At 36.1% G+C, this 25,444-nt stretch overlaps 1 protein-coding gene across 1 annotated transcript in view; it reads left to right on the top strand.

The window, feature by feature from the left end:
- The window catches only part of PRKN (parkin RBR E3 ubiquitin protein ligase), a 758,163-nt gene that overhangs the window by 328,124 nt on the left and 404,595 nt on the right, over positions 1 to 25,444 (top strand). Inside the window, exon 5 of the mRNA XM_050709867.1 lies at positions 24,545 to 24,628. Within this exon, the coding sequence (XP_050565824.1) occupies positions 24,545 to 24,628 (84 nt within the window). The remainder of the gene's footprint in view (positions 1 to 24,544; positions 24,629 to 25,444) is intronic.

Below are 25,444 nucleotides of genomic sequence, written 5' to 3'. Positions count from 1 at the left end.
TCGGTTATTATCCCTAGAAAATATAAATATTAAAGGATTAATGAAAGTATTCTGAGGCAAATTGTTATAAATAAAATTAGAAGAATGTACTAGGGGAGAAAAACAGGAACAGTAGACTATAAGAATGCAGAATTCATTTGTTGGGTCAGATTCTGATCTTTTGACAAAAATGACTCAGCTCCACCTCGTCATAGATCAGATTGTGTTCATGTTGACACTGCTTTAAAATGCATCATAAATCATTGTTTTACGTCAGATTCTTTTTGTGTTAAATATATCAGAAATTCATCTCGCGTTTAAGCTACATGGGCTTCTCATTATATTTAGTGGGTTAGCATCCCTCACAGATTCAGGGAAAAGATTGAAAGCATAATGCTGTCAATTTTAGGATCTACAACATGGTTTACAGTGCGTATTTCTTATATGAGTGATATCTTTAAATGTGCAACAGCTATGTAAGTTCAGAAATGTGAATAAGGCTCATGAAGTATAATTGGCTGAAGCCCAGGTGCAGCAAAGCTCATTATTTCAATGGAGAATGATTTTATGTTTGAAAGTTAACCCCGTACTTGAGCAGCTGAGTTAAGGCTTTAAAAAATATACTGGTTATATAAAGAATGACTTGTGTTATCTTAATATATTGGTTGACAAAACAAGTGATTATCAGTGGTTTTAGAAATATTCTTTACCTTCTTGAAAAAGCAAGATGAATGGGTTTATCTTTGATACAGTAACCCATAGTTTTGACATAATATTACCCAGCTTAGTAACGCTAAGGATGACAGCTTAAACTTGTAGTCAACTGTAGAATTTCTCGGATATATATCTTGTTAAGAAAGGACAGATTTCCATGTTCAATGCCTGCAAAATATTACTTTATGACTGATTACAAGTTGTTAACCAAGAACGGGATCTTGGTCTCAACTGTGCCTCCGTATACTATAATACTGTTGAAGTCACTACATTTAAAACACAAAGACCAGTCCTTGCCATATGTAATGGTTCCTTTTTCTTGAAGAGCAAACCGTCAGGAGTTCCTTCATGAGCTGTCGCTGCTTATTAACCTATTCACTGTGCATTTCTTGCATCAGTGATGATGCAAGAGCTTGTGTGAAAAGCTGTGGGTAGTTAAAATGCTTGGCATGAATTTTGTAGGTATTACTTCTCATATTATTCTACTGTGTTTTGTTTTGGTTTCCTATCATTTTAAAAATACTATTATTATTACTATATTATTATTATATATTATTATTACTATATTTTAAGTATTATAGATGCCCCCAGACAACTGAAACAGCAACTTGTATTAAATATAAAAGGAAGGCTGGCAGTGCAGGAGAGGGAAGACAGAATGGTGGTAATATCACCACAAGACCTGTTCTCAAAAGTACATTAGCTTCGTCGTTTTAATCTAACGTTTGCTTCTTTGTTTGTCTAATTATTTTTTCATTAGAAAAGCTAGATAGATGTAGTTTTAACAGATTAATTTTTGAAATGTATTACTAAAAGCCTCATTGAATAATTGACATTTCAATCATGAAACAAAATTTTGTGAAATATTATTTGCTTATTTCCAGAAACTAGAATTCTGCAGTACTTTTCTTCAGGTTAGACTTTTAGTCAGAAGTTAAAATAGAATGAGACTGGGGAAAGACAGCCACAGACAATGGTTTTGTTTTTTATTTACTTCCAACCATTTTAAAATAGGTTCAATTTTCAGCATACAATTGCCCCAGTCAGTGGGATTATATGTCACTTAATTATTCACTTGAACACCTTGCTGCATCAGGGCCATTTTCAGGACATGTTACTGTGGAATGGGTTTATTCCAGTTTACTTGCAGGAGAGTTCTACTAGTAGCGGTTCTTTGCAGGTAGCCTATGTTTCTTCCACTCGGGTACCCTAAAACATTGGGAAAACATGAACCGATAAAATCCTTCGTATTTCTTAGTGATACTTGCTATTATTTGTAGTCTTAGAGAATTTTAAGAAGGAAGTAAAAATTGGCGGATTGCAACTGGATTTCTAGATATATAAGCAAATGGAGAATGAGAATGTCTTTACAGAGTATCCACTTACCCATTAATTTAGCTTCTGCAAAATCAGATTCTTTTTATTAAGATAAGTAAATATATATGTAGATTCTTATTCTTCAAGGTCTGTTTTCTAGAGCCAGGAAGTCACAATTATTGTTGAATACCTATCTATAATTAGCTTTTTTGTAGCACAAAGCAACCCTGAAAGTCAGAATTCTAAAATTGACAGAGGAAATATATACTTTCTGACTTAATTTCAGGCTAAGAAATTTGCCAAGTATCAGAGAGAACATTAGCATTAAAGTTGGATGTACAATTTGGAAGTTGTTCCTGACAATCCTATCCATTGCTCCATAAAAGAACCAGCAGTATCCAGAAGTATTCCATTTGGGATTCTTACTCTATGACTCTCATATTCTCCTCTATTATGATAATGTTTGACATAAACTTTGTAGACACAGTTTGCTACTGTCGTGCTTATCTTCAGCATGCAAACAAAGCCAAAATGATCTCTTGAAGACCTTAAAATACTTTATTTTGTAATTTCTAATTATAAACTCCAGTTAGCTATCTAGTATGGGAATCTTTGTGGAAATGACTTAATTGTACTTTTTAAAATATATCATTTGGATTTATGTTACTCTTGAAGTAAAGACTTACAATCTATTTAAATTACAACCTAATGCTACCCTAAAACCATTTCATTCTCTTACACTGCCTTCCTCTCTTATTTGTTTGGGAGTTGTACATTAATGATCTACAGTAATTTTCTCTCTACTGTTGATACTGGTCTTTTGAAAAAAGGGTATTAAATCATTTGCTTATTTATTTATACTCTTTCAAATCTTCCAAGCCAAATCACTCATATGGGGAAACATACTGCTATCTTGCCTGCTCCTAAACCAACAGAAAACGGCTGGGTACAGCACCTGCTCTGTTTCCTCTGAACATGGATAGTTAATAATTTGAGAATGAAGTTTCACAGATGAATTTCTATGAATTTTCTATGGACATCAGCATTGAAGGCTGTAGGCATGTATGGAGGGGAGAGTTAGTCGGGGAAAAGAGAATTTCATTTGTGTGATAAACAGTATTTTGTGGGAAATAAATGCCAAATACAAACTTAAGCATTCCCTCTCCCCTTACTTAGCCCATGCCCTTTTCTGGCTTTGTATCAAACATTGTTAAAGGCTGTTGATTCTCAAAAGAGTCTTTGAAGTGGCTATCTTCTAAAGAGCAGGCAACGATATTTTTCTGTAACCTTTATGAAGCAAATGGGGGGGTTGATCATGCAGAGTGAAAAACATAGCTGCAGATTGACAGAAAGCAGTGCTTAAGCAAGTTATAATAAATTGTATTTATTTTATGATAATCCTACCTTGACAAAACAAATAGCAGGCATAATACCAAAGTTTTAGTTCCTGTTAAATTTGTGATTGAGAAGTTGGAAACAGCTGAGGGCATTCTTTAATGTGACTTTGCCATTGGTTATCCCATATGCAGATATGAATGGTAAAATAAAAGCATCTCTCCTCTAAAGAGCTCTAAGAAATAACAGTGTAGATCATAGTGTTGACTTTACGGCAAAGGAGACATTACAGTCTAATGAAAAATCTGCCATGAATCATTCATAATTTGCTCAATAATAATTTACACATGGCTGCACTTTATTGTGTTGAACAAAATGTAATCAGGCTTGATGACCTTTAAGTCATCTTTTAAGTTAGATATCTAAAAATGCGATCTGCACTCAGCAAGGTCTCTGAATTCCATTTTGTCTCATGCTTTGAAATAGAACGCTCTGCAAAGACACAATTCATATCCAATCAGTGGACTGACAGTACATTTTAACATTTATTCTCCGCTTTGTGCATAACTGATTTTTATTTTGTTCATGTTGAATTGTAATGTATTGTACTAGTGATTAAGGAGATGGTGCAGCCTGGAGTCAAAAGTGGCAGAGAGAACATAAAAGGCATCTTTATGAAAAAGATTTTAATAATATAAAAATAATAGGAAGTATATCAACCATATATGAGCTGTTTGGTAGGATACACTAGAAATATACCAGCTTCATTTCTGGAAAAAGATACTTTAGGATAAAGTATGTTCTGCTGTTGAAAATGGCAAGCTCTTTAGAAAGGGAAAAGTGACACTCCTGTCTGTGCAGTCCAAGAGTGCAGAGGTCTTGGTAGTTTTTGGTTTGTTTGTTTTAAAGAACAGCCACTAGCTATTAATATGCCAACTGAAAATAGTAAAATGAAACTCACTGTACATCTTTCAGATAGAACATATCCTTGGTATAGTTACAGTCATTGCCTGCTTCAGTAAAAGCAAAAGACAGAAAATACAAATCTCCAAGTTTAATTTTTTTCATCAAAAACTTTTTCTTGGGATACCTTAATTGTCCTTCCATGAAGGCCCTCTATTTCTTTGCTTCCTACTTGAGATGAAGTGTAAAGAGACTGAATTCAGTTTTCTTCTTGTTCTCTGAAAGCTTTATTCCTTCCCTAGCATGCCACAGCACTATGTTCTGACCTGGTTGAATAGCTGGAACGTGGTGACAGCTGGTTGCTGAGCCCGTGTGACATCTCGCAGTAACTCTTGAGCAGTTTCACTGTTGATAGTAAATAACAGACACCTGCCCAAATAAAGAAGTATTGTCATAGCATCATGTAGGTGTATCATAATGCTCAAGAAAAAACAGGATGTATACTTTTTTTTGTGCATAATAATTATTAACCAAAAAAAAACCACCATGATCCCCTACCTTCTCCCATGAGGAGCCGTATCAATCTAGTTACATGAAAGAGAAAAACACAGCTTTGCTCCAGACCATTCCTGTTGTCCAAGGCACTGTAAGATCGAATTGCTGCTTATTTCAATACTGCTTTATCTGCATTACATGAATTACTAATATAAACATATTGGCCATCTACATCTTGATACAAAAGAAACAAAACAAAACACAGAAAGAAAGCTTCTCTTTTAACCCGCAGTTTTTCATATTCATCCTTAGGTCAAAGAAAATGCTAATTACTGGTTATTTTTTTTCAAATTGAACAATAGCTGACATGTAAACATTTAATTCTGATGCACAAATACACTATTTCTTCAGCTTCAAAATAATTTCTATTTTAGTGATTTCTTGTCAGTTCCTATGTACTTCTGCCATCTGATACTGATTGTGAACCTAAACAGACCTCTATACTTTGCATGGCGCCCAAGGGAATTCCTACAGTCTCTAAACAGTAACTCTTCCCATCAGCTTTGTATGTTGGTAATGTCATTGTGTGCCCATTACTCCCTTTATTATGCCTTATTTAATATACCTTTATATGATTCACATACTTACTTCTTATTTATTCTATTACTCTGTGCTAAAGATACTTACACTCTGTAAACCCTGTTCATTATGAATCCCTGGCCTCATATAATGTGAAAAGGTGCAAATAAATAATATCAGCATTTATTTTAATGAAAAAGAGCTCTTCAATAATTTTCATATCAAAACCAGCAGGGAAAACATTTTAGTTCTGAGTAAGCAATAGATTCACCTCACCTAAAATTTAACATTTATCACATAGATACCTCTGTTTGAATTAACTCTAGGGTTTCTTTGTCAGAAATAAAGTAGTGGGCATTTTCAGAGCACAATTCATCTGACCAGTTCTAGACATCTGCTTGAGAAAAGAGTCCAACCCTGAAACCAGGTATAATGCTCCATTATAAAGAGACCTTAGGAAGTCTTGCTCAAACATAAACATCTATATTTGATTAAATAAACACTACTGTAGGTATCTCTGGACCAGACTTTCAGAGATACCAAGTTGCTTGTATGTTTAGCATTGTGATGTTCATATGATTAATATAACTCATTTAAAAGTGTCCTAAGTGATTAAGAGCCTGAGTTTCAGTGGAACTATGATTTACTGATGTCTTACAATTTCCACAGCATGTCTTTGCCACCTTAGTTGCACAATCCTTCCAAAATCAAGTGGTACAATATCTAAAAAGCTTGAAAAATCTCAAGCATTGTCTCAAGACAGATAATCAGTTTTAATGTAGGAAAAAAAATACTGCCTGTCTAATTGCCTAAAAAATGTGGCACTTAAAAGGATAAATAGAGAATAGAAATAAAATGTGCCTTGCTTGTTGGTATTTATTCAAAATATTGAAACTACAAAGTTGGCAGTTTGCATAAGTATTCCAGTCCAATAAACATGCACTCTCAGCTGAGTTAATACATGATGTAATTGACCTTGTATTCAAAGCTTGCTTCAAGTAAAACAAGAGATGTTGGATGCTGATGATATAGAGTTTTTTTAGATCTACACAAGTTATAATATACAGGTAATTAAACAAAGGTGTCAGTGTTGTCCCTTTACAATGCTGTAGCGATCAGAAGATTACCAAGGTATTTTTTGTTTTAGTACGTGGTCACGATCTGAGAATCAGTAAACTAATCGAGCTATGTTGGCTTCTGGTCTTTTATTCAGATTAAAACCATGTACGAGTCATCTGCCTCATTAATAGTCATTTCCCTTTTGCTGGGTACCCCTGCTGATCTAACTTCATTGGGATTGCATTGGCACAATGTTCTTTTCTATTCATAGGTCCCTAAATGAGCCACAAAGTTTCAGTATTCATGACTGCTTTAACTATTAACAAAGAGTGCTTCCTTGTTATTGTTAAATTCTGAGTAGTTTTCATGCAGCTATTTTAGACAATTTAGGTAGGAGTACCCTCTTGTCAGTTAGGTGTATAGCATTGTCTGGATACAGTACCAGAAGAAAATTTGCCCAATTCTCAGCAATAGAGTCCTCCAGTATCTGGTTACAAAATATAAATGCAACTGCCCTCAGAATGCTGCTCACAGTCCTTATTCTCTACCATAAAGGATGTTACCTGAATATAGCCACTAGTATTTGAGGGGATCAAAGCTGCCCTTTATAACTCTGTATTGCCTCACTCCTTTCCAGACTACCTGCCATTCCCAGTTGTTTCCTACTCCACCTTGTTCAACCCAGAGGCAGCCCTTTTACCACAGTTTGCAAGTCAGTCCAGGTGCTGTCCCAGCACATCGTGCCAATACAATGTCCTGCAGCTGTGCCTCAGCTGGGAGCCACTGGCTGCCCTGGGACTGACCCAGTGTCCCAGGTGCCAGTCATCCTCCTGATTTGGGAATTCAGCTGCACCTGTGAGATACAGACTATCAGTGATGAGCCATCTCTCCTGCTACCGTGAAGCTCCTTACTCCTTTATCACCCACAGTCTTGAAGGGAAACTCCTGGCAGAAATGGTGGAGGAGAACTTTATGGGTTTAATGTAATTATAGTGTTTGGAGGTGCAGGTTTGCCGCTTCCAGAGGTTTTTATTGTATATAAGTAATCTGTTTCTTCTACTGGAAAGAAGAGGTGTGTTTCTGGTAGGTAATATTCTTTGCCTTACCTGTCTTTCTGAAGTGCTCTGGACAGACAGCCTTCTAGCAGACTGAAATTATCAAATCTAGAGTACTTAAACATTTGTTTATCTATTTTTTTCTTTAGAATTTTAAAAATCTGGTGGAATGGAGATCCTTCTAGTGCTAGAGACTACTTTAGGAAATCATTCTGTTTATTTGTTCCCTTCCTTTTCCTTTCTTCATGCTCCTCTCTTCCCTGAGATTAAAAAAAAAGGGGGGGGGGGAGGGAAGGGAAGGGAAGGGGGGGGGGTTGTTTTGAAAAAATCTTGTTTGACAACAGTTATTTTTTAAGAGTACTTCCCAAGATGGTAATGTAGTTTTGCTGGTTTGGTTTTTAATCTGTGCATAGGAACTCTCACTGTTAATATACAACATCTTGAGAATGTTTCATTTTTCTCCTATTTGTCCTAAAGTAATATTTGGAAATCATGTCTTCGGTTCCTTACAATAAATATTAAAATAAATATGAGTAGAAACTAAGCATGTCACAATTAGTAGAATTGGAAAACTCCCTTTCAGTTTACTGCTACTTTTGTTTGGTTGAAACTATTTAACATTAAATGGGCTGTGGGATTACCTGACTCGAGGGAGTTTAAGTACGGCTAGCATCAACTGTGTGTTTCCTCTTCCCCTCAGTGTTTCTGTATTCATTTATATCTCTGTGTCTGTTTGTGTTTCACCAAAATATCAGCACTCAGGTTGATAGAGTACAAATATCCAGTAGCTGATTAGTGCAGTATTTAAAGAGAAAGTTCAGCTAGTAAATATCTGATGTTCTCAGCAGGAAACAGACAACTGGAATCACTGATAGGAGTCAAGGGAAAAAGTGCAGTTAATAATTTGTAGATATTTACACCTTTGCTGGTTTCTTTCACGGTACAAAGGCATTAGTGAAAGTGACAGAAACGAGTTATGAGCCATTTATTTGGGCTATCTGGAGGGATTTAATCTCACATGGGTCATGGAGTTGAATTCTCTGGGAATTGGTGTTACTGTGATAGGCTGTATCTGAAGGCCTGGAGCACAGAGATAAGACTTTAAGTCCAGCTGGAATTAGAAGCAATAGAATTAACTGGATTGTAACGCTGTAAACCTTTTGGTTCAGATCCTGAAATGCCTCTGGATAGTAGTTCAAATCTCTTCCAGATGGAGGTTTGGCTCTGGGACCTATACGCAAAAAAAACATTAGTAATGTCAAGGACTTTTTTTGGAGCGTGCACAGTAAAATTGACCTTACATGGTTCAGCATGCTTTTTGCTGTTGTTGTTGCCTTACACCTCTCTTAATATGGAGGGGAGGATGGGTTGCTTGTTTCAAAAGGCTAATTTTCCACTTCACTGACACTCATATGTTTGTTTGTGGTTATTTCTTTTAAAGGAAGACTAGAGAAGTGTTTGAAAGTCCATTGCTTTTATAACAAATGAGGTAAGGCTGAATGTGGCTGGCATATGCATATCAATTTGAGATAATAGGGATTGCTATAATGAAAAACATAAAATGGCTATAAATGAGCTGTTAGGGGTTGGAGGGTTTTGTTTTTGTTTTTTTCCTTCTTCCCCACACCCAGTTTGAACCTAGTTAGTTTTTTAAGGAAATGTTTTCAAAGAATGGATGAGTGGAGACCTACAAACATGTATATTTTCCATAGTGGAATATTTTTCCTGTGATCATACCATATAATTAGACAAAAGTGATGATGCATGAATTGATAGATCAGTTCTATGCTTACATAAAAGCAGAGGAGTTAATTGCAAACCATGATTGTAAAAGACAACAATTTGTTTCTCTGAGCTTGAAATCAAGTGGTTTCCTCTAGAGTAATAGGAAATACAGTCTTTGTCTGCTAGGAAGAAGTAAAAATATGTGAGTTTTGCTTGAAATACAGAGCTGATTATTTTTTGTTGTTGCTTGTTTGTAATCCAAGTAGAAAATACTGGCTCAGGGGTTGATTATTTTTATTTTAACATCTGAGTAGAGAAGAAACCCTTCTGATTTCAATGGAAAGCCTAATTCTAGAGCAAGGCGGTAGGACTATTTCAAGTCATCATTTCTGTAACAATTTTTTTAAATCAATGTTGTTAGTAATACTGCTAAATTTATGTTAAACTATGGGATATTCTAAACCAGGTTCTGGACTACAAGCTTTTATATAATAAATTGATTACTACCAACTTTCTATCTCCTATTATTTCTCATGTGACTACTTGTCTCAGAGTAGTTACACCCAACAGGAACTTGTCTTATGCAGTACATGGATATTTGTACTGTATAATTAAATGCTTGAGAATAATTATCATGCATAAATGTATAGCTATAATCTTTTGTAGTAGTAGAACCAAAGCTCTAGAGAACAAGGCATCTTTTCAAAAATGTTTTTCCACCTGAAAAATTTTGGGAGGATGCAGTAGGTGAAAGCTCAAGAATCAGAAAATGTGACTGTTCTTTTTTTTTAATCTCATTTTACATTTTTAGGTTTTGAGGTTGATTTTTTTTTTTTCTTAATCTATATGTGTTTTCAAAATGACAATAAGTAGAAAGTATTTGTTTGGTGTCCCAGCACATTGCGAACTTGCAGAAATGGTATGAGAGGAAAACTTCTGACCATGTATTGACAACTCAGGAATTGTTCAAGTGGAATTAATGAAAGAATATTGGTATGAATTAAAAGGAAGATAATATGACTCTTCATAAAATAGTCTTATTGGTGATTATTACAACTCTATGTATTTATAATATAACATTTTATTAATCGTTGGTGTTGCTGGCATTCCAGATTAATGCAAGTATTAGAGACATTAGATCCTGTTATAACTTGTTGCCAAAAGAATAGTTAAATCCACATGGCAATGCTTTTTTTTTTTCCAAGTCTGATTGTAGACAAATAAAGCACCTCATAAATTGAGAGACAGCGTTAAGAATCTGCATGAAGATGATTTATTCGTTTTCCTTCTAATACATGAAGGACTCAATGTATTTGAACCTCAACTTTTATCAGAGGTACTCACTTTGTAGTGTCTGTTACTAGTTTTCACAAGGAGGTACTCTGCTACCTTTTCCTGCCTGCAGTGTGCACTCCGTAGTGGTGATAGGATTGCATATGTTTTCTCTTTGTGGAAAGAAGCCATCACCTGAAATTATAATTGTCTTGTTTACAGAATTGCAGTCTGGGGCTATTGATTGCTCTGCAGATGTAATATCTGTTCAGACCAGAGGAGACTAAAATGTGAAATAAAGACCATAAAATAACAATGAAAACCAACTTGTACCGAATATGGAAACAGAGCACTGAAGAAATATTTAAGAACTGGAGTAGTGGAATACAATTAGAAGTTACGTAGAATTGAATGACTGGGCTAATGCATGTGTTCAAGGAATTTCTGCAGATTCTTGTTTATTAATATATAACATTGTGCTGTACATCTATGTTCTGATTAAAATTTAAGTGCTAGTCCTAGATCTCCATTATTAAATCTTCATTTGTTATAGCTAAACTTGCTAATGATGAATAAAAAGTACTGATTAAGTCATTTCATAGGGAATGATCTGTTAATTAGTCATAATACTAGTTCTAATGAATCACCTCAATTTTGTTTTCATGGTTTACATAGAGTGGTAGGGAAGGAAAACAACGTCATAGTGATGGTTAGAATGTTAGTCCTGCATTATAATATGCCAGATATATTTCAATAACTTTTCTGTTGTCTTTCCCTGTGACCAAAGAAACAGATAAGAGATTGCAATAAGAGAAAAGGAAACTGTCTTTGGGGAGAAAAAATAATGATAATAAAGCCTGTGGAAATGCAGAATAGTTTGCAATGGCTGTCAATGCAAGCTAGAAGTACTCTTAATTTATCTCTGAGGGCTTGCTTTTTTTTTTTTCTTAAAAAAAAAAAAAAGAGATTATTATCATACCCAGTTTACAAGAGGTTTTAGCCTGAAATGGGTTCAGTTGTTTGAATGCAAGTCCTAACCACCATAAAGGAAATACAAGTATCATGTCTTCCAAACTAAAACCTCTTTCACTTGTGCTGTTCAGAATCCAGTGAGAATTTGATATTTACCTTGAAATTAAATTGTATTTTATGTATATTTATTTCAAGTTGTTTTAAAACATGTATTACTATACATTCTACTGCCTGTGAAGCAACTTCACGCATATCAATGACTGGAGAGTTACTCTTTTTATACTTGAGAACATCTCTTTCTAATGTATGGAAGGAAACCAAAAGCTACATCTAGCAAAGCACTGATCAGCTTGAAACATGGTGCCTTACTCAATTGCCTTTTAAAACTTGTAATTGTCTGTCTTTTCAGAACACTGGAGCATAGAAATTTGGTAGTCATGACTAAAATCATCTTATTTAAAAAAGTTGAATCCTAGAAATAAATGAACAATTCAGGGTAGATATAAAGAAACAAAGCATTTCTCCAGTTTGATCTTCTTCAAGACATTTATGGAGATCATTCTGTATGTACAAACAAGATCGAGTTGTTACAAAATTCAGAGAGGTAGAGGCACCCCTTTTATGCAGTGACCTCCTCAAGAGCTTGTGTCAGAAAACAGAAAAGTTGGGTTCAATGCTCCTTTAGCCTGAGTTTCTTCACTTATTTCATGATTTAGGTGAAAACTCATAAAAGATTGAGTTAAGGCATTTTTCCATCTGGTCTGGTGGTTAAACTGTGCCAGTGTGTGGTTTAAAAAAAAAATCCATTCAAGGTTCATGGGGGAAGAGGAGAAGGGGAGGAAGAGAAGAAAAGGCTTAGATGCAGCCTTAAACACCCTGTTTTAGGGGTAGGCTGGGAGTCTGATACTAGATTGCAGGAATGTATCTCCTCATTATTTGGTAGTGGTTGTTTTGCATCCAGTTGTACTCCTCGCTGTATGTGCAATACCTTGGTGTCTGTGATAGGATGCTGAACTTCGCCTGCATGTCAGGTTGCTACAGGTCATTTGACTGGAGACAGCAACAGACAGTATTTTTTGTAGAATACAGCGAGTCAGAACAGACCCACAAAGATCATTGAGTCCAATTCCTGGCTCCGCACAGGACCACCTAGAAATCAAGCCATATGTTTGACAGCATTGTCCAAATGTTTCTTGAACTCCCTAGCCTTGGGGCCATGACCGCTGCCCTAGAGGCCTGTTCCAGTACCTGACCACCCTCTCAGTGAAGAACCTTCTGCTAATATCCGACCTGAGCCTCCACTGACACAGCTTTGTGCTATTCCCTCAGGTCCTGTTGCTGCCAAAAAAAAAAAAAAAAGGCAAAGATCAGCACCTGCTCCTCTGCTCCCCTTGTGAGGAAGCTGCAGGCCACCATGAGGCCTCCCCTCAGCCTCCTCTGTTCTGGGCTGAACGAACGCAATGACCTCAGCTGCTCCTTGTATGTCTTGCTCTCTAGACCCTTCACCACCTTTGTAGTCCTCCTTTGGACACCCTCTAATAGTTTTATGTCCTTCTTATATTGAAGCACTCAAAACTGCACACAGTACTTGAGGTGAGGTCACACCGGCGCAGAGCAGGACAGTCACTTTCCTTAACTAGCTAGCAATGCTGTGTTTGATGCACCCCAGGGTATGGTTGGCCCTCCTGACTGCCAGGACACACTGACTCCTATTCAACTTGCTGTTGACCAAAATCCCCCAGGTCCCTTTCCGCAGGGTTGTTCTCCTGCTTCTTGACCCCCAGCCTGTCCATACAGCCAGGGTTGCCCCATCCCAGGTGCAGAATCTGGCACTTGTTCTTGTTAAACTTCATACAATTGGTGAGTGCACAGAACTCTAATTTGTCAATGTTTTTATTCTTTTAATGTAATACTTGTCTACTTCAATGGATTTAGCATAAATCAGACTCAGGTTCAGATAAATTGCAGGTACCCTAATCCAAAATAGGCTCTTGGATTTGGAATTTTCTGCTGTGAGAAGAGACCCTCTCCTCTCTGTCCTGCAACAGTTACGTGGCAGTTTTATTGCACAGTGCTTGCTTGTCTTTATTTCTAGTTCCTGCTTTGTTGTTGTCATTGTTTACTTTTTGGTCCCTTTTCCTGATTTTTCTTTATTTCTTCCTAGGCTGTCTTAGTAGCTGCTCTCGCTAGTGTTTGTATGCTCAAATGCCTGCCTGCCAGCTGAGGTTTTTGTGTGACACACAATCTGTCATGAAGCTTTTACTGACCTGCCTGGCACAGCTTTAATTCTTTAACACTACATGAATGCTTGTGTAAAATGCTTTGAGACATATTTTTATTTCTTTTGTGTGTTAGCAGGATTGTGCTTTTTTCATATTTAACAAAATAAAGGGTGTTTGGAACATAATCTTAAATGAATCTTGAATAAATCTGAATAATCCACCTGATGCGGGATTTTCTGTATTTCTGTACATTTAAAATAAAGATACATTCACTTGTGGGTATGTGAAGTTTACAACAACAGCACTCAGGGAAAAAATAGCGAAGGTGGCAATGCTAGGCTTTAACGTAGTTTGTTCTTTAGGATATCAAAAGCTTTTGAAATGCTATTATCTTCCCTTTGGAACATTTGAGATGTTGTTGCTGGAACTGGTAATGTTTTGTCTTTCAGGGTTTTTGATTATGTGTAAAATCAAAAATGGATTATATAACAATCTATTTTCTAGAGGTACTGTAGTGTGTAATCTTGATTTTTACAGTTTTATATAACTATAGTAACTGAAAAATTTGCTTGATCACCTTGAAAAGTTGTCTTGCTAGCGGCCTTTGTTTTAGACCTTTGCATTGATTATTTGAGAAATTTCTTCTTAGAATCCATTAGCATTTTTCTGCCTTATTTTTCCCTTTCATTAAATTATCTAGCATTCTCTGAGTGTGGGTAAAAGGAATGGGCAGGAGACCCTTCAGACAATTTAAAAGCAGAGGAAATAAGGCACTGTAGATCTTAGCACGGAGAATGAAAGGGAATGTCAGGGATGCATACTGAAGGAGGGCAGTATCCTCTCAATAGAGAACTACCGCAGCCTGAGTAGTAGATCTGACTCTAGTCTTTAGAAGTATTGTCTAATGGTGAGCTATTAAAATGAATGGATGAGCTGAGGGCTTTGAGTGTTGTCTACATGGAACTGTTCTAACTTCATCTGTCAGTTAAAACAGGTTTTAAAATCCTTCTTAAGGAAAAATATTTAAACTTAAATGATGTGACATGCAGTTATCATATCTGAATCAAATTATTACTGTAGACTATTCATGAACCTTGGTTTTTTCTTATTTTATCTCTTTGGTTTATTACTTTTGTTACTACAACTCAAGTTAATTTGTGTTGCAAGGTGTCTAATTGGCATTATTAGGAAATTGCTAATAGTACTTTTTGGTTTGTATATGGAATTAATTTAGATTTAATGTCTTTTTTTTTGTTGTTTAAATGTGTTTTTCTGTACTGCTTTATTCAACTCATGTATTTTCCATGCAGGCATAAGTATAAATTTTTGAATTGCAGGACTAGTGAGATCTTTCGCACCTAAAACATATGAAGTTATTTATCTATAGCTCCAAAGAAATATTTTAAATTGTGAGATGAAATTTTGTTTGACATCATGTTTTAGTTGTAACTCAAAAAATGAATAAATTTTCACAAAGAAAATATCTTCTCCCTAATCTGATCTGAAATAGTCTGTTTAATGAAGGGGAAGCTCAATGTCTCCCTCTTTATTGTGGATTATAGAATCACCAACACCTTTCCATACTGAACCTCAAATATCTTTTAGAGGTGTTAAAGAGTTTTAACCTAACTGCCCAGTTTTGTAGAGACTGAAAGACTTGAAGGTTTGCTATAAGATACCAGAGGTGTGCCTTGCCTCCAGATGGCTGATGTCCCCTCAGAGCTCTCAGGCTTAGGGGGAGCAGCTCCTGGGGAAGCTGTGGGCAGCCTCAGTGGGCTGGATCAATCTGGTCAATGACCTGCACAACAGCTGGTGACACTTATGTGATTAGGAATACTTCATCCTTATGCTGATTGTTTTTAAACTTGTGCCAAGCCTGTGGCCCCCCTTAAACCTTGCTCTGAGCTGAGGGGGAGCCCTGGCTGCCATTGGGCAGGGGCCCTGGGAGGCTGCCTCCCATAGCCAGGCCATGGTGGTGCTTGGGGATGAGGCCTCTTCTTGGGGCCGCTCCTCACGGCCCACCCTGGAAAGTGATATCCATGTGGTGCCAGCAGCTACCATTTTAGAAAAACCTGAGGTATGAATTAAGTTTGAACTCGCAGATAGTCTGTTTACAGCTTTGTAAGTGTAATTTCATGGTGGAAAGGGAGGGAACATGAGCAGTATTTTGGATGGATTTCAAAAATAGTCTTTGCGTTGTCTGATGTAATTGGCATTAATTTGCCAATGACTGTTTTTAATGTGGAGAATTGAAGCTCTAACAACAGGAGCCCCCTCTCGCCTGCTAGGTAAGGTAAGCTCAGAACCTGGTCCAGAAGAGACATCTTCAATCTTCAAGGCTGTAACTTTTCTTCTCACATCTTCTCATGTCCTTTGGCTCATAGAAATCTGGTTTCTTCAGGAAGGTGCTTGAAAAGTCCCTATGGCAGCAAGACCAACTGAAGCTAGGGGGGGGTCTGATGTTTGTTACTCTTATTCTGCTCCTGGATTTATAAAATTCAGTAGGGTCTGTTAGTGTTAACACTTAACACCTAAATACATATATCATATCATTTTAACAATATAACTTCAACCGACACAGTAGATACATTGCGAGAGTTGCAGGTATTTTCTCTGGTTTTCTTCTTCCAGTCTTGATAAAGCACATAATGTCACCTGAAAAAAAAAGTTCATGTTTTTTTTTCTATGTGTTTTGCATTTATAGATAATCTATCAGGCTTATGAATTCTAATTTGAGTGGTATTATTTTTTATCCATTTCTTCTTTTGTAAAGTTGTATCTCCTTTCTAGACTACTGTCTCTATGTTCCTCAGGCAGTCAAGCAGGACTCTTTCAGTGTAATTTCTCACATGCAGTTGTATTTTATTTTTTCTAATTCTTTTTGCCCCTTTTTGGTAGGGAAGGCCTACAAAAAATAAGTCCAAAAGTAGCCTTTTGAATCTTTTTTGCCTATATTACAGAAAAATTGTTTGAGCTAGCAACATGGCACCAGTTTTAAAATACTATTGATATAGAGATTACTGTGGACACCTTTATCTTCAATGTCTTTGTATGAGCCCTTGCTCATTTACTTGAGATCAGTGGAATTACTCTTGCAGATGTATGTCCTAGAGTACAATATGAAAGAATAAAGACCAGAACTTTTAATAAAATCTGCTAATACGCTTTTTTTGAAGTGATACCTGTGATTAGAAAGAGAAAGTAATTATCAATTAAATAACAATAGAAATTATTTCACTACAGTTACCTGCATTTTCAGTTAGATACGTGATTCTCTTTGATTTGATTTGAAATAAATGTCACGCAGGAAGTCTTCCTAATTGCACAACTTCATACAGATCAGCAAATTGTCAGCTACTTCATTTTGGAAGAGTTATAACTATTGACATAAAACTGTCAATTTACTAATTAGGCTGGGCACTTTGCAAGGAATTTAATCTCTAAGATGCCAGTATAAATCAAACAGGTAGGTACAATCTTGCAAAGACTTAAAACATGCGATTAACTCTACTTCAGCATTATTTCTCATATGAATGAAGCTATCCATGTGCTTTATTGATTGTTCTAGCGTCCAAAATCAATAATAAAAAAAAAATCTTTTACTTATTATTTTTTAAAATGTGCTGTGTAGACTAAGTAGTTAATGACAGTCTTCCCACTCCCTTTCTGCAAACTTCATTAAAACTAGCCCTAGGTCTAATTTGGTAGTCTTTTCTCTACTGTGTTGCTTACTATATGGGAGATGCCATGTCAGAGTCAGTCCTTGGTATATGGGTAGCTTTACCTCTAGCAAAATGTGCAGTGGGAGGCACTCTCTCCACTGTTCTGGCGTGACATGCAAAGTCACATCACTCAGTAGCATGTATTGAAGTGTGATGTGCAGGAGAAAAGAGCTTCACTGTTAAACAAATAGCCTGTCACATCCACATAACCTGCTACCTGTGTCCTAGTCAGCTGGTATCCCTCTCAGAGGAAAAGTCAAAAACTTAGTAGTTTGGAATGCAAATTGCTCTTGCTACTAGAAGCAGGCTTTGAAGATCTGTGTAAACTGTAGGTATTCTTTAATTACCTCTGCCTCTGTGATGAGGTTTGTGGCTAAGGAGAGAATTTTGGTCATAAAAGTTGTCAGTCTGGTAGTATTTCAAGTATTTTAAATAAAACATCTGTAAAAGGCTAGCAAGCACTGTGCAATTTCTTTATAAAATTTGTTGTCTTCCATCTCTGCTGATGGATGCTGTTAGACTGTGCTTTGGGAATTTTAAGAAATGCATTTTGTGCAAACCCAAGTACATTCATAGAATTTTACTTGAGAATAAGTAACATCGATACGATATCTGAGCATTCAGTAGAAATCTAGCAAGCATCTAATAAACATAGTCTAATTGTATTCATAATCATCAAGATAGAAGGAATTCTGGAATATGGAGTTCTACATGAATGTTACGATTCAAGTAGACTGGAGATCTCATTTCTATTCAGTAGTAAATCTGTTTACTATTAGAAACACATCATGTGACTCTTTTCTTCTGAGTCTAATTGTGTATCATTCACATAGCAGCGAGGTTATTCCTGATAAGTGCTTGAGAAGATGATCAGATAGCTCTGTTAAGTTATACTGATGTTTGTTTTATAAATTCTTAATAGGCTTATCTAAAAGTCTTAATTTGTCATCTCCGTTATTGCACTAATAAAATAGAATGAAAACTTTTATTTGAATGTGTCATATCTGTGCACAGAACAAACAATCTAACATTCGTCAGTGTCAGTTTAATAGTAAATGTGGAGCTTGAAGAGCAAATCACGTTCTAGGTTAGGGATACTGAGAACAAGTAAGAACACCGTTTTTTTTACCAGTGGAAATCAGGCTTAATCACTATGTTTATCTGTTTAAGAAAAAGCCCTGTTCGTTCTTCCCTTTGACATACTCAAGATTTTGTCCAGTTCCTTGGGGCTGTTCCACCTGCTGACCCTTCTCCAGCCTCCTCATTGGTCCTGAGACACCTGTGAGCCTCCAGGAACTCACCATCTGACCTCTTTGACGTTGAGAAGAGCGGAAGAAAACAACAGCTAAAACATTATCTCTGCTAAGATGTGTTAGATTTGTGATAGTAGGTGGGATCCATTGCTGTTCATGTAGTATTCATGGCTGTATTAAGCTGTGTCTGGGTATGCCCGTTTATTGTCAGGGTATTTCCCAGTTGCTGCTCTCCGGGGGCCAGTTTTTTCCTTCCATACTGGCACTGGAGGCAGTTAAAAGTGGAAATTTAGTGTGGATTCCTCTGTTATGGAGTGGCAAAAAAGGAAACCAGGTGTTTGTTTTTTTTTAAAGAATCCTTGCATACTGGGGAGCTTTCTTGTCTTATTGTCATAAGATACTAAGCTCATGCTGAGGGGTCACCAGACAAGAGTTAACTCTTCAAATACTCTCATTTAGACAGGTTAATAACCGTTATTTTGCAGAAGAGTCTGAGTGTTTGCATGGCTTGCATTAGATTTAGCACTTTTTCAGTGACTTATATGCTGATTCTAAACCCTCTCAAGTACCTGGAATTTCTTACATTCTTTTAAAAATCCTTCTGCATTAATACTTGTCCCTTGGTTGGGTCATTTGCTCAACATTTTAATGATTTATGTCTCTCATGTAGGTATTAGTAGGTACAAAGATGTGTTTTAATGATATTCTGCTGCATATTGTTCACTAGGGGAGAATATAAAGCAGGGAAAATACAAAGCATTAAATACATGGATAGTTTTCAGCCTTTTAAATGATTCAAAGTCTTTGATAAATCACTGGATTCTATTGCTGACCTCTGTTTCTGACCTTTCCCTGACTTCACAGGTCAACAGTTCAGTCAGTAACTGCATTCTGAGTAATTTGTCATTTGAGATCTCTAAAACTACTTCTCTTCACAGAGATTTTTTTAAGTGATCATTGTATTGTAGAACCATAAATGAATTTCAGCCAAAGTCAGATCTTGGCCACTGGATGGAAAGTACACTGGGAATACAGCGTACTGATTACTCTGCAGTCCACCAGTACAGTATGCTGGTGGATGTACACAGGCTTCCAGTACTTCCCTTGTACTTGGGGAAAAACACCTCAGTCCTCCCTGTTCTTCATATACTGCATAGGAGCTTCAGTTGAAATTTGATATGCTGTTTGCTGTTTTGTTATTGTTGTTTCTGGCTTTTTTTTTTTTCCACCTCAAAAAAGGAAAGAACAACTACCACACTTCCAAAGCATAAAAATTACCATACCCCCTTGTATGGTAAATATTCAACTGTATTTGGCATTACTATTTCTTAATTTGATGATATAGTGGTGTTCTTCCTATTTATATTTATTCAGTCATTTTCCTGTTTTATATACCAGAAAATGTCTGCTCTGGTACGTTCTTTTTAATGTGTAGCTTTTCTCTGTGGCTGCCTACAAGAGGGGCAGTTGCTTTAACCTGGCAATCAGAAGGCTTTGTTCTTCTCACAGTGTGTTCTTGATTAATGTAAACTAATAATTACAAACACTGCAGCACATGGTGTTACAACAACACAAGTGATTGGCTGGTCTGCAGTTGACAGGCTTTTCTTAGACTAGGGAAAGAGCAACACAAAAATTGCATTTTAAAGTGCTTATCTCACCAGAATTCCTAATTTTATTCTGGCACAATTATAGCAATGACATTTAGTAGTGCTGTTGCTAAAGAAACATTAATGCTTTGAATTCAAGGACGTATGTCTTTTTTGCTGATTTTTGAAGGTGGAAAACTAAAATTCCCAAACACGCTAAATCTTTTAGAAGTGTACTACATTATCATTAATATTAAAGTATGACCATGAAAGAAGCCCAAGCATATATCTGGGAAAGAAGAATTGCTCTTATTACAAATGTGGAAAGTAATGCATTGATTTGGGGGGAGATTTGTTTTAATTTATTTTACATTATATGCATATATATTATATACATGTATTACAAATGTATTACGTATACATATTGTATACATATTATATTTCTTGCAGTCGGGCACAAAGGAAAGATATTTTGTCTGTTCCTCTTAGGCTTTTGCTGCTTGGTCAATCTGTCCTTAAGAACTTGATCTTGTGTGAAAACAAAGTGCTTTTGAGTTACAGCTAAGTCTAGGTAATGTTATCAGAAGAGCTAAGTGTATCTGACTTTCTTCTGTGTTCATTGCTATAATTAATGCAAAGAAATGGTGGATATGGTGCTTTTTTACCGTATGAGGAGAAATAAAGAAGTTGTAAGCTACGGTTTGAGTGAACAGCTAAGTAGCTGCTGATTGTGTGGGACTGTGCTGCTAGTTCATTCTCCTTTCAAACAGAGAGCTACTTCTTGTGAAGACTACTCCTGTGTGCATGAGAAGTGTCTAAAGGAAGTTATTGCAGAGCATGAGATGATTAAGTTTACACCATGCCATGTAGCATGCTAGCTTTTCCTTGTAGATGGGACCTTAGGAAAGTGACCACAAAACTCACATCATATTGTAGTTACTGTTAGTAACTAAAAGGATATTGCCGTATTAAATGTATTTGGACCTGATCCCATGCTACTTGTAGATGCTGAACTCAAACGAGTGACTATTACACAAGTTCTTTTCTGTTCTGGTTTCTGTAAGGATGATTTCTTGATTATATTTTGCAAATCAGCTGCTGGTTTCTCATACTACTGTGGCAGAATCAATATAGTCACACACTCGAATCAGTTTGAAATAGGCACTTTTCTGGAATATCAACCTTACAAATGATCTTCTGTACATGTTATTTTTGTTTAAGAATTACTATGCCACCTTAGATTTTTCTGATTATGGATGCAGACCTGAGAACTACTGAATACTTGGGAAGCTTTCTTCTGAAATAAGTCTAGTGAAGATAAAGGATTAATAACTGTAAAAAGTCTGGCTTGAAATACTTTCTACTTTTGCAATCAACTAATCAGTATCATAGCTGATAACGTATATCTGCAGAATTGCTTCTACTCCTGAGACTTAAATTTTCTTATTGTGTAGCAATCTTGTGACTTTTTTTGTGTATATTGGCATAACACCATTGACTTTGAAGGTCTCATATCAATCGTGCAGATGAAAGTAGAATAAAGGGTTAATAAAGAGGGATGAAGTAATGGGAAGATTTACTGTTGATTTTATTAACAGGATCAGAAAAGGTGTTGGTGCTTTAGGGTCTGTGTATTTTTAAAATAATTTTATAAAGCACCCTTCCTTCTTGCCACTTCTTTCTAGTACCCTCTTCCTGAGTGCATAAATTACATGAGGATTATCCAGAGAGATACAAACATACTAAGTAGGGGAAAATACCTGTTTTAATAAATGCATACTAACAAACATGAATATGAAGGTAGAAGGATAGATGTTAAAGAAATGTTAACTTGTTAGTCTTCTTTGTCCTTGACAAGTCAGTGAGAAACACAGTATTCTTATGGAATAAAATTATATGCCTGAGAAAGAAAAATATAAGACTCCCATTAGTAGCCACTTGACCAGATGATGATAGTCTAACATGCTGAGAAAATCAAAAGCTTAAAAGTGCATGAAAAAAATGATAGTGGGCTATTTCAATTGCTTCCATGTAAATTAGTTAACTGTTGTGTCAGGCTGTGTTCCCAAGAGTAACCTTTTATGTGCTGTCAGGCTCTCTTATGGACAGAACCTGCAAGAGAAGGTAATGCAGCAGACCTTATTTATAATATCAATAACAAAGATCTGTTTCTTAACAGTGACCATAATAAAGTTCATAAAAAGTTCAGAATCTTCCTGGAATCTGAGAAAGCTACTGGTATTATGCTTAGTTTTAAAAAAGGGAAGCTACTTAAAATAAGGAAACTTGTTGAGAAGGAGCAGCTAAAAAGAGTTAAGTATTCTAGGAGGCATGGACACGATGCTAGAATCAAAGGTTATGTGCACAGAAATTTAAGGAGAACTGAAAGGAAGCTTGCGTGACTAAACCATAGGGTTAAAGAAAAAAGGAAGGGAGGTTATTAGAATCAAAGGGGCATCTTTCAGAAAGATTATGAGTAATTAAAGAAGTAAAAAAAAAAAAAAAAAATGGGCACCTTAAATATAAGACTGCAATTATGCAGTTGGAAAAAAAAAGTTGCAAACAGAAAAACTATTACTCAGTCCTTTTAAAATATAACAGGAGCAGAAAGTGTATGAGACCAACATATGATTGCTATACAAGAGAGACATTCAAAGAGGATTAGTTATTTAGCTTGTTCATCCATGGAGGAAACTGGGCCAGTACCCTTTAGAAACCCCTCTAGGGATTTGGCACAGGGTTTATCTGAAATATGAGTGTTGGTAAGAATGCCTTATGGAACAAATGAAAGGACAAAGTGTAGTCAGAATTAGTGCTTCAGTTCCGAAGGACTCGGTATGAAATAGCAAAACTTGAAACAGAGTTCACAACCTCTCTCACAAAATCATTCTGATTCCATAAGACTGGAAGGTGCATGATGTGACTGGTCTTTAAAATAAAGGAGGAGAAAAGTTTCAGGACAAATCCAGCAAGTCTGGGCTGTAAAGTCTAAGCCCGTTCTGAATGAAATAGGAAAATATTCTAAAGTGAAGAATCAATGAACGGGTAAATATACCATATCAGGGAAAACTTAGGGCTTTTTTAAGGATTGGTCATGACTTTACAGCATTCCTCTTGAGAGTTCCCTGATGTATAAGAAACTGTGTGGATGAGGGAAATCCAAGTATGTTGTAATAACTATTCTAAAAGACATTCATATAGTTCCATAATTATTGGCTTTAAGGAGACTAAACTGCCATAAGATTCTTGCCCAGAAGGCAATTTACTGAAAGGAGAGAGACGATGACTACTTTTCACAGGGGAGGTTGGTGACCAATGGTATTCTTCAATAGTCTATGCAAAAACCAGTACTGTTCATGATATTTATTAAGTGGCTCAAATGAAATGGTGTATTGTATGGTGATGATGTTTTTCCATAATAAATAGTTAGAATAAAAATGATGGCTGACTGAAGACATGCTGAAAGATGCTTAGGATACTCAATTACTCGTCAGTGAAGTAGCAGATGGAATTAAATGCATGTTAATATTAAGTGATATGCACTGAGAAAGTAAACACAGATTTTTACATAAACATGATGAATTTTTGAGGTAATTGTTACCATTCAGGAATGATATCTAGGAGCTATGGCAGTTAATTCCACTGAAACACTACTGAAGTGTTTAGTAAAGATCAGCAAAGTCAATCATGTTATAATGATTATTAGGAAAGAAATGACAAATTCAGAAATTCTTTCTTCCCATTCACCACTCGAGGACATAAGTAAATTTTGAATATTTTGTGATGTTTTAGTTCCAAATGCTCTGAGTATTCAGAGTAATACATATTTTAATTATTGATACTGTCTTAGTTATTTTACACGTTTTGTTTTCTTTGTTTTATCGTGTCCTTAGGAGTGAACTGTTACTTAAACAGCAAATATAGAAAAACTACTTAACCTATTTTATGCTCCAGTATTTCTAATTGTGAATTCAATTTTCAACTCTTTTCTTCCTTTTTGCCCTCAGTCAGCTGTAGACCAGCAGTGTTGAACCAGAAGATGAATCTTTGTAGCCTTTTAATCATAACGGAGTTAGTCTCAGTCTTAAATTGAGAAAACACACTTACTGTTTGCCTCCTGTTCACAACATTGAACTTGGAATGGAGGAACTATATATGTTAATTATTGAGCTTTACTTATGGATATTACCATGTAATTTGATTGTACTTTTTCAGCATTGATTTTGCTAAACTGTTTAGCAAAACTCTAAAAAAAAAAATATGGGAGTAGAAGGAGAGAGGAACAACACCAACTTTTATGCATTTACTTATTAAGTAGATTAAAACCTTTATATGCTTTGTTTTCCTTTGAAGGGCCCATCTTGCTGGGATGATGTGCTGATTCCAAACAGAATAACAGGTGTTTGCCAGTCCCAAAGGTGCAACGGAACTATTGCGGTAATATATTTTCATGTTTCCCTAAGTACTTACGAAAGTAATCATTTGTATCAATTCTAAACATATTACGATTGTGGAAATTAATGTAAATTAATGTGCAGGGTGTGCTTCAGAAGAGTTGCGTAGCATCAGATAATACACATCTCCAGTTCCTCCAGGAGAACTTGGTCAGTTGCTGCATAGGATGAAGGAGGAAACTTTGATTGCTTTTACTGAAGCAGAGCTCTTAAATATTCAAGTACACATACGTGAAATGCAGAGTGTAATACTTAAATAAAAGTGTTGTAAATGTTTTATCATTTTCTACATAGTAATGCCCTGAAAGCTTCAGATTTCATCTTGCAAATCAGGTATTTCATGTCAGATTTTCAGACTTTGTTCACAGAAGCTGATTCTTTACACTGCTTGCTACTTTATGACCTGTCACATGGTTATGGTTGTTTAAGTGTTTCTCAGAGTGATATCAATGGAAAACCTCAGTAAGAAGCAGCACAGGCATCTCAAGCTCTTAAGAATGAGGACTTTTGTTCTTAAAAGTATATATTTGTATATGTTTTCACGTGTTAGATACTGTTCAACACTATGAAAGAGGTCTTGGAAATGCTTCTTTTTCAGGAAAAAGTTTAATTTGGCTTGTTACTTCTGGATGCTGCTTTCAAAGACAGATTGGGATGTCATGAGTGCCAGTTCTCCAGAGGCATTCACCTGCTCTAGTGTAGTCATTTCTTTGTCTTCCCTAGCAAGGCAGTTGTGAAGTGGTGCATCCATGCAGTTCCATAGGCCTGCTTGGCCGCAGGTGGTGTCAGGAAGAATTTT

The sequence above is a fragment of the Cygnus atratus genome, chromosome 3, assembly GCF_013377495.2.
Source record: "Cygnus atratus isolate AKBS03 ecotype Queensland, Australia chromosome 3, CAtr_DNAZoo_HiC_assembly, whole genome shotgun sequence".
Taxonomy (NCBI): domain Eukaryota; kingdom Metazoa; phylum Chordata; class Aves; order Anseriformes; family Anatidae; genus Cygnus; species Cygnus atratus.
Note: the sequence above shows the minus strand (reverse complement) of the source record. Positions and strands in the feature narration are given on the sequence as shown.